The following is a 10,974-nucleotide window of genomic DNA, read 5'->3' as shown; positions in this document are numbered from 1 at the left end:
GGGTTTAGAAGTAAAACATTCTGCTCAGTATAAATTTATGTACGAAAGTAATTGGTGTTCAGGAGACTTGAGCTAAAAGTTATACTGAGCTTTTGAAGAAGGCTGATTAATCAAAGATAGAGCAAAACTTTTGAAACTCTAACCAGATAAGAATATTTATTTCATATGACTCATAAGTTAAACCTGCTTAGAACAGCAGTTCAGCAGAAATCTCTGATCAGAGTTTGCTGTCAATTTTCAAAAAGCCACTCAAAAAGAAAGAGAATATCTGAGTTGTGTTTCTAGATGTAATCCACTCTCAGCAGCTGCAAGATCCTCTGTTCAACCTGAGATGAATGTAATAATGCTTTGTAAATCCCAAAGACACAAGAAGGATCCAAAGGTGGAAAGAATGCCAGACTCTACACATGGAATTTGCATTATTTAGATTAAAATCACCTTCAGTGTTGAGTCTTATTTTCCATGCAACCTAAAGCTATAAATGATTAAATGCTATTGGATGACAAGAGGTTAATGATTTCAAATTACGAGAAGTGCTTATATTGCCACCTGCTGGGCTACATTGACTCACAAGCAAACAGGTCAGATCAGGCGATTTCTTTCCCAAATGTGCACGATGGTTTTTCAAATGTCTCCTGCAGATACAGAGTGGTCAGTCATTTCAAGCTGAATGAACAGACAGTGACACGGGAAAAAAAACAACCATAAAAACGTATGTTAATGCCTCCAGCAGATAACTTCTCCCTTTTTATACTTAGGCCAATAATCAACCACTATGTGCTATTGTGAGATGACTCCAGTTCCAAAATATAACCCTCTTGATACTGTAATATCATTTAGCGAGGTTTTATGCAAAACAGCTCATCTAGAAGGGGATGCACTTACTGTAATACAGGCAGTTGCCAACATTAGTTACAAGTTCGTAACAAAACAAAATGCTTTCCAAACATGTTTCTGTGTTGTGTGTCTGACACTCCATAAGCCTTGAGGTTTAGAAAAATCGTGGAAGTGGAGTCTGGTAGGAAACTGCTGCATATGCAGCTCTGTCATTAAAATATATATATGCTGTAGTTGCAATATTATTTCTTCCACAGGCGTAGCATTTGCAAAACAAGTGAAATTAAATTGGAGGAGGCAATTTCTTTGGGTGATGTTTGAACCTCAAATTTCTTTGGATGAAGAAAAATGTAAGGTGGGAGAAGATATACACATGAAGCCAAAACTGTAAAAATGGTTCAGTCCTCTATTTTTATCCTGTACCGTTCTTGCTGCTTTTACAATTATGCTACTGAATATGGACATATAGACAACTTCCTAGATGTGGTAAAATGTTGTTTTCACTTTCTTGCTTTGTTTCTCCCAGCCCAAGGAGGATTTACAATTACTTATCCAAGTTATTACTTATATTTGTAAATCAGAGGATTTACAAATACTTATCCAAGTTTTCTGGAAAAACATGTAATTGAAAAAAAATGTTTCACATCTAAGATGTATTTTTCAGTTTTCAAAAAGTTCTTACTATTGATCCCAAACATAAGGTAGAGCACAATGAGAAATGCTACAAGAATTGGGATACCTAAGATATTTTTTGGAGCTTAGAACCTGATCTCAGCACCACTGAGGGTGTTTGAAGGCAAAATGGGCCTGCAAACAGAGCATGTTCGCCTATTCGCACTATGATGTTTCAACGGGCTTCTTTCAGTGTCACGTCATGATAAATTAAAAGTAGTTGAACATTTAAATGCAGTGCTTCAGTATGGAGCACAGCCACACTGTAGATCAACTTCAGTTACAGCCTTTACTTTCAGAAAGTCACAAACCTTCTGGCTGGACCAAGCTGAACTAATCAGAAACATCTGTATGACCAGAGAGTAGAAAACAGTGGATATATCCTGGAACTCTGCTCTCGATGACTGCCATCCTTGTCCTGCTCTGTATTTCTGATAAACATAGAGACCACTGCTTTCAGTGTCAGTTGAGATATCTTCTCATAATTGTTTTCACCAGTGAGAAGAGTAAGGCTTCAATATTCTATCATAGGATTTTGTTAATGAAAACTGTCTCTAAATGTCTCTCCTCGAGCTGGTCCATTTCAGGATGGTACTACAGCTTTTAGAAGCTAAATGAATAGTGATTTCTTGCTGTAGTTGTAAAATCAATATCAAAGTATCATCAGCATAATTATATTGCCCATAATTTTCTATGCCATTTTCTTTAAATGAATGAAACTACTCTGTAAGAAGTAAATTTGCAAAGACACTGTGAAAATCTATCCCAGAAGTGAGCCTGCCAAGTAAAACTACCATCTTCGGTGTTGCAATCAAGTTTCAAGCATGAAAACAACTGCTGGACTCAAATGTTGGATGATACAGACAGTGGAGGCTATAAACTGGACTAAGGAATCTCTCTCTCAAAAAAAAGGAAAAACAAAACTAGACTGAATAAGGGCTGTGTTGTCTTAAAGTTTAGTTTCAGGAAACTCTGAGTTGTTCTTTCCCTGTACCTGGGGCTGGATTGTGAGAACTGTTATGAAGGTGCACCAGCTAATGAGAAGAGCCTTTTCTCCTTCAGCTTTTTGGGCTTCTGTGAATCTCCCAGCCTTGTGTGAAACCTGCACCCTGAAGATGGATGTTAGCACTAGATCTGGTCCAGAGTTGCTGGTCTGAGACCTTGGGACATAACATTACCAACTCCCCGTCTCTGAGTGCATTTTTAATTTAGAGTAGCAAATTCTACCAATGTTTGAGAGGATCACACTCAGGAATAAATGAGACTATAGCTCTAGTAAGACTCTGGAAACCTCTTTTTAGCTCAAGTAAGAAATTTACAGACATCCATAACATGTGTGCTCTTGATGTGAACTCTACAGGATAGAAGATCCCTTCATTCTTCATTGATAGGGATCCTACACTGCAGTTCAGCTTCACAGATCATAAACATCCCCCCTTGTCTTTTATAAAATGCAAGTTTTACTAAACCAGATATTCTGGAAATGCTACCAGGTATCTCTAATAGCACATCAGTGAAGAATTTGGTAGCTAGTCCACTGTGTTACCTGAATGGGATAAACATGTAATACAGGCACACAGCATCTCAAGGTTAAATAAATGGAACTGGAATCCTGTGACTGTATGTGCTCTTGGTGCTAAGTGGTAGAGCACAGCAGGAAGGAGGAAGGCAACTACAGGAGAGCTGTGGTGATTTTACTTTTTACAGTATTTTCATACTAATCTGTGCCTGGATTGCTCCAGGTACATTGTTTCTCTTTTGTTAGCAGACTGCCCAGATTGCATACTGCAAAACTACTAAGATGTGGCACTGCAGTCTATGCTCTTATTTTGCTCCTGAAATATCCTGCCTACCTCCTATATGCTAACATGCCCAGTGCTTGTACAAAGAGTAAGAAGGCAGAAAAGATCTTGGAAACCTGATTTTATCTATTTTAAACGAATAGAGAGTAGTAAGTATAACTTACACTAATGGGATGTATTGCAAAAGTAAAGCATGAAACTAATCTGAAAGAGCCACATCCCTAACTGTTTAGTTTTACATGTTCTTTTAGCTACCAAGGGCACATCTTTCCCCACACAGGAAAAGAAGAAAGGTAAGGACCTCACTTGTTTTGAAACCAGTCTCCTCTCTCTGACTAGACTGGCAGGCAGTCTTCATTTCAGATTCTCTCTCTTCTGTGTTCAGGGATCTCTCACCATTTCTTTCTTTTAATCCCAATCAGACTTTGCAGTCTAATTCAAATTCCAAATCCAGATGTCAGTCCTGTCTGACGTCACCTGTTCTTGCTTTCACAAGCAGTTTTCTCTTGTTATTCAGGTGTTTGATGGGGTTGAGAACAATACGCTTCAAATATAGGGCTACCAAAAAGGCTTAAAAGTCATTCATATTTTATTTTCTACATTTTAATTGCTACCACTGAAGTATTAGCTACCTCATTCACATACATCATAGGGTGCTTTTATTGTATTTCTCAGCTTTTTACATTTTTTTTTCCCCTCAAAACTATGTCCAATATTACGTTTCATCATAATCTGTAAGAATCTTCATCTCCAATGTTACATAGACTATTTTGTAATACAAGATCAGCTTGAATTCACTTATTTATTTATTTATAAAAACTCCACAATTAGTTTATAAAAAACATGCCATAGATAATCCCACAGCAAATCTCAATGAACTGTTCCAGTGTTTGAAATTTCTGTCTGACTTCTTATTTCTGAGTTTGCCTAGCATCAAATTTCTGCCCTTACAGTTTGTTAAATCTTTTCTTCTTTAAAGAAGGGCTTTTAATTTGGATATGTACCAGTCATCAGTGAAGAACTTCTTAATCTTCTCTTTGAAAAGTTAAGTCGTATAAGCTCCTCTTACTTATCAAGTAGATTTTCTAGTCATAAGACTAGAAATCCGTGATTCTCTTCTCAACCTTTTGCAGATTATTACATTTTTTTCTTGAACTGCAGATACCAGAAGTTTTCTTTTTCTAAGATAGTTTTAGGATGAATCCCTAACCCTTGCAATGCACTAGTGTCAGTAATATTGCGTATCTCAGTGGACTGGGGACTGAATCAATGCAATATCCAGGTTCAGAATTCTGTCTTCTGAATGTCCCTGTTCCAAACATTTATAAATCTAAATAGGCAAGACAAATGCAGCATGAGTGAAAACAATATGACAGTAGTTGTCTCCAAATATCAGACCACAACCATAATTAGAATTTTAAGAATCTTAGTTTGCCTTGAGGTAGCTAAAGACAAGCAGTACGTTTATGTTCAAAGAAAAGGTAGAGGCAAGAGGAAATAGCTGGAAGAGAAGCAGAAGAAGCATGAGAAAGTTTTTGGAGAGGATGAAGTGAACCAGTAAGCATAGCAGAAAAGCATATGAAAGAGTAAACTGGGGGGGAGAGCAATGATGATACTTCTGTAGTGTTTGAAGCAGATGATACTCTCTACTGTCAGTGCTTTCTGTATCCTTGTGTATTTTGAAAATCACTACATCAGTAATGTGGATGCCATGAGGGAATCAGTTAATACGATTGGAACAAATACACTGTTTGCATGGATGAGTGAATATCCAGACTGAAAAATATCCCACCTTCTGTCGCTTCTGGCTGCAGAACTTCCTCAGGCATCTTTTGTGAGGGTTTTCCAGGCTGGTCACTCCTCCTTCCTAGTGGAGCTCACACAGCAACTGGATCCCTCTGTTTCACAACCCTACTGTTTTGTTGAGTGTGACATGTCTCTAGTTACAGCAAACTCACTTGAGGCCAATTTGGTTGTTATAAAATAAAAATGCAGAATTCAGAAAACACTATCCCAGTGAGAAAGGAGCAAAACTATCCACCTGGGCAGGCAGGATTCCTGAAGAAAACACAGATTCAGATGAGAGCCTTCTTCACCATGCACCAACCAGCTAGATAAAGTCCAATTGGATAATAAAAATATACATAATTCTCACTAGTCCAATACTGTTGTTAAGCAAACAAAAATCATGAAGGATTTCATACCATCATAGAATCCTCCAGGGAATAATTTGGTTTAGGGACATACATATTGATATCTGATCAACCCCTTGCTTTTCAGAGCTCATCCTATATTCGTGTGCCACTGTGACCAACTTTCTTCAATGAGTGCAGTATCAAATTTTATGTTTACAAAGCCTTCGCTAAATTGTAAGCCTGCACACTGCCAGTGGATAAGACAGCTGAAAGTCTGATTTCTATGCAGTGCCATAATTTTTCATGTCTGTTTCATCGAGAGAGATCTAACAGATCTGTGAGTATGTACATTCTATTTTACATTTCAAACAGAAACTGACATTACATTTGCAGGCTTTTTGTTCCTCAGGATGCAGTCTGATATAAGTCCTGGCAGTCTTTAAAAAATGGGTATATGAAGCCCTTTTGTGGAAGCCTACTACACAGTTTTTCCTACCACTCTTCAGTATATGAGATCTTTTGAGACTCATACAGTAACTAAAGGACTGAAATATTCTCAGTTTGCTACACTGTACCACTTCACATATAGTCCTTATCTGCAGCTATGCCTTCAATCACTAATATCCCATTTTTGAAGTCTATAGCTAAACTTATTTAAATTTCTAAGATCTTCAGGACTGCTCTTCTAGAATGACTTTCTTTGATGTGAATAGTAGATTCAACAGATTGAATGAAAACAATTAGAGAGTGTGTTTGCAGTCTAATTGAGGACATTCATTTGTTTAATGCTGAACTTTTCTTGTCAACTCAGGTTCTGACTTTCTCTACATTTTGCCCAGGAACATTTTCAGCTGCTGTCAGCACATTTGTAGCAAACTAGATGAAATGTCATTGTTTTTAAAGTACAGGAAAACATTTTTCAATTCTTAAAACGTAGTGTACCAGTAGGAAACATGAGTTTGAGCTCAGAATCTCTGTGAGCCAACTGGATGAGATAAGATTAAGTGACAAATTACTAAAGTGTAGAAACAAAGCAGGCAAAGTAGTTCAGTTGCTCATTTCCTTTTCCTCTTCTGCAAAAAATAGTCTGAATGATAAATTCCAAGCAATAGCAAACAAGGCTTGTAAGATCACACTTCAACTCTGCTAAATGCAAACCATAAAAACATTGCCAGTGCTTTACCCTGTGAGCAAATCTTGCCACAGAATTCACCATCACCATCGGCACAAACTGAGGTCAGGACCAGCAAGCATAGCTGAAAAGCTTATGAAAGAGTAACCTGAGGGTGAGAGCGATGATGATACTTCTGTAGTGTTTGAAGCAGATGTATTGTGTATTTTGAAAATCACTACATCAGTAATGTGGATGCTATGAGGGAAGGGGGTATCACAACTTCTGAGTTTTCTGTGAGAGCTGCTGCTTCCTGCTGAGTCTGTATATGCCCTTGTCTCACCAACAGCCTTCACAGTGCAATAGTGTCTTGCATCTGTGAGTGGTAAGGCTTCCTGTTTCACAGATACCGTGCTAAATTCAGACCTCTGCTGCAATAACTTACAGACAGAAGCAGTTCTCACTTTGCCAAGTTGAAGAATTAACATGGAAATTGTACTTCAGGCTTAAGATAAAAGCTCCTGTGCAGGGCTATTTCTGGGTAAGATGCACAACACCAAAAGTATGGAGACCAACTTTTTTCACAGTTGGAAAGTAATAGGACAAGGAGGAACACCATTAAACTAAAAGAGGAGAGATTTAGGTGAGATGTTAGAAAGGAATTCTTCACTCAGAGGGCAGTGAGGCCTGGCATAAGCTGCCCAGAGATCTGTGGGTGTATACCATTCGTGGAGGTGTTCAAAGCCAGCTTGGATGGGCTCTGGTGAGTGGCAAATATGGCCATGGCATAGGGGTTAGAATATGATGAGTCTTTAAGGTCCTTTCCAACTGAAGCCATTCTGTGATTCTATAATTCTATGATAATTTGTGAGTGTTTATAATCATTCTGCTTAGCTTGTCAGACAAATTTTATTGCTTTTTGGGATAATAATCCTGAAAAGGAAAAATAGATAGGAAGAAAATCTTAAAATGAAATATGGAAGAAATGTTCTGGGTAAAATTTCTGACAGAGCTAAAGTCAGCAGGACCCTGAGCCCAACTTTCAGAATGGTACAAGGATTCTGTCAGCTCAATCCTTCTGAAAAGCTGGGATAGATATTTAATGCCAAAGATTTTACTGTCTACACAAAAGGTGTTTATTTCATTTAAAACCACTTCTGGCTGTAATGAAGCCTGGTGACTCAGTGAGGCAGATGTGGCAAATAAGAATCATGTCTGAAAAATGATGGATCCGAGGTATGGAAGGGGGACAAAAAAGTGAGAGTGCATTACACTTATGATCCTCCAACTATCAAGCCACTCATCAATGGGCCAGCACCTTTGTGAATTACAACAGATTCCAGGTTCTTGCAGTTCATGTTGCCTGCCAAAGCTCCCCATATGGCAATCACAAACCATTGCCTCTGTTTATCTCCCAAGTCATATGCATGGTCCCAGCCTAAAAGTTGAAGGATAGTAGTGGTTGCTCCACTGGTGACTCTCCTCACATTGGAGACACTCATTGGGACAGATCTGCAGCGTTTACACAGCTTTGTGCTGTAAAGCAGAAATTGAACCTTTTAACTTCTGAAGACATCTATCATCAAACAGTGCAATTCTCATTCTGAAGATGAAAGGCTTCTGATGTGCCATTGATTGTTCTGGAAATTACTTTCGCCAAAGAATTCTGTCTGAATGAACAGTCCGCCAGAGCTGGAGCCAGGAGTGTTCCTCTAATAACTAAACAATGGTATCACTCCTCATTTCACTTACAACAAAAATCACAGAGCTTGATATCTCAGAAAAGAAAAGAATCTGATACACATATTTCATTTTGTGTGTATGAGGACATTCATTTAATCTGCTCTGTGTAAGTACAACAGTAGGTGCAAATCTTCTGGGAAAATTCACACGGTGCAGAAGAGACACCTCCAGGGCTTTATGTCTGAAGGTGAAAACACACATAAGATACAGAAAGCCCCTACTGCTGCTTAACAGCTTGTACTGGATTTTGTCATATCTTCTGAATAACCTCACTGACTATTTAATAAAACACTTCAAACTCAGATAACAATAAAAAGTACTCTCTGCTGTGCCTTGCTAAGAGTTAGTATTGCTTCCTTCATGTGTTTAACCTACTCATGGATGTTTTGATACTGATTCTGCAATGTAACATAGAATTTTTAAAAATGACACAATCAAACACCTCTGCTAGTGCTTTCCTCTATAACACACACCCTGACACTCTGTTATGATCACATCTGTCACAGAGGGCAGATCATAAGACACACTGTACTCGTGTCGACTTGACAGAAGAATATGTTTTATCAGGCTTGTGACAAAGATATGCTCCTCTAACATATAATTAAATATAATATAATTATTATATTATATTTAAATATATATTATTATATTATATTGTATTATATATAATATAATATATATTATATTATATTTAAATATATATTATATAATTAAATATAAATATAATCCTCTAACATTAAGCGGGTTGCTTAATAAAGCTGAGCATAAATCACACTGGGTATCATTCTTAGGCAAGAAGTACTCCAAGAAGAGGTTATTTTGAGGTCTTTTCTGAAAACAGCCTGGCTCTGCTTCCTCCCCATAGATATATCCCTTTGTAAGGGAATGTCTGTATGTGACAGTCAGCAGCTTCATAAACAGTACTGTACCATAAGGCTATGAACATTGGGTACTGAGTGGATTTAAGCTCTGTTTGGACAATGAACCATCATCCACTGATGGATTGGGGGGTAGGGTAAGGAGACAACCTAAACCCAAAAATCAAACAAAAACGACAACAAAAATGCTACATGGGTTCTCTCATTAGCCCAATTCATTTGAAGGTCCTTACTCTGACCAGAAAACACTGATGGGAGGAAAGGCAAATCATTGTTGAAAGACAGTTTTCCTGATCAACATCACTTTGGCTTTGCTTCTGTTGAGATTCCTCTTCTCATCAAAACTCTCATTTCCTAAAAGTCTTCTGAAGTCTCAGTTTCTGAAGCAGTAGGTGACTGGCCTCAGGGCAAGTCATGTAGACAAATCTACCTGCTGACAAGGAAACTCAGACACTAAACCATCTCTCCTTGTCTCACAGACCTTCTGATAAGCAAGATCACAAGACGAGTACCTCTGAGATACTCTTGGGAATCTCTGCAGTGAAAAATCTTATTTCTTTCTGTCCCTTGCTGAATACCAAAACATGACACATAACTTAAGAAATGCATACACCAGGCACAAGTTCTTTCAAAGACACAGATATCTAAATCTGAAAGGCTGTGAAAGGAGTGGGACTGCAGGGCATGTTACATTAGGTCAAGGGAGATGAGAGCAGCAAAATGAATCAGAAACAAACTGGGAAAATCCTTCTGTTGGTTTCTCCCAAACCCATCAAAGCAGAGGATCATAGAAACATAGAAACATAGAATGGCCTGGTTTGAAAAGGACCACAGTGCTCATCTAGTTCCAACCCCCTGCTATGTGCAGGGTCACCAACCAGCAGACCAGGCTGCCCAGAGCCACATCCAGCCTGGCCTTGAATGCCTCCAGGGATGGGGCATCCACAGCCTCCTTGGGCAACCTGTTCCAGTGCCTCACCACTCTCTGGGAAAAAAACTTCCTCCTAATATCTGATCTCAATCTCCTAAATCAGGATCAGAAGACAGAATATGATACTTAGTATTGCTTTCAAGCTTTCTCTTTCTCTTGTCATCTCTCTCAAGTTGTGTTTTCAAGGTGGTGCTACATGAAACTCTGAAATGAGGAAAGATATTTGCTACTGTTGGGCTAAATATCACCATATTTGAACTTATCCTCAGTAGAGACTGTTGTTTTTACTCTGGAGACTTTTGTACCACGTGATTTGACAATGCACTGCAGTTTTCACTCCCATGGCTTTCCAATTGGATTTTATTTCTCTTGCTGCTTGTATGAAAGGCACACGCATGTGTATTCATGCACACACACTCATGTACAAGTGTGTGTGAGCGTGTGTGTATGCAAGCATGCTCCATTCACTTCATGCTGCAGGTTTCAGTTTACAGGACTTTGGGTGTATGATCAGTCTGCCTGGAAGGAAAGTACGCCCACAAACATCACATGGAACTAGCTGGTTCTGGGCGCTGATCCAGGCAGCCTATTTTAAAGAATCAAGATCATAGAAACCTTTGGCTGGAAAATTAAAAAAAGAAAGTATCAGTTTTCATTCTGGAGACCCACATTCAACTCTTTATGGAAAATATTTTCAGGAAATACCTGTTGACTGAGTCTTTCAGTTTAACCAAACCATATTGCTTTTGCAAATGAAAAGGAAAGAAAAGGAAAGAAAAGGAAAGAAAAGGAAAGAAAAGGAAAGAAAAGGAAAGGAAAGGAAAGGAAAGGAAAGGAAAGGAAAGGAAAGGAAAGAAAAGAAAAG

The 10,974-nt window shown here is 38.4% G+C and overlaps 1 protein-coding gene across 1 annotated transcript in view; it reads right to left on the bottom strand.

Moving 5' to 3' along the window:
• Positions 1 to 10,578: 10,578 nt before the first annotated feature.
• The window catches only part of LOC122165966 (zinc finger protein 474), a 7,060-nt gene continuing 6,664 nt past the window's right edge, over positions 10,579 to 10,974 (bottom strand). Inside the window, 1 exon segment of the mRNA XM_042829384.1 lies at positions 10,579 to 10,730. Within this exon segment, the coding sequence (XP_042685318.1) occupies positions 10,579 to 10,730 (152 nt within the window).

The sequence above is a fragment of the Centrocercus urophasianus genome, unplaced genomic scaffold (assembly GCF_019232065.1).
Source record: "Centrocercus urophasianus isolate 14NV4802_14NV808 unplaced genomic scaffold, USGS_Curo_1.0 seq_31, whole genome shotgun sequence".
In the NCBI taxonomy this organism is placed as follows: Eukaryota; Metazoa; Chordata; class Aves; order Galliformes; family Phasianidae; genus Centrocercus; species Centrocercus urophasianus.
Note: the sequence above shows the minus strand (reverse complement) of the source record. Positions and strands in the feature narration are given on the sequence as shown.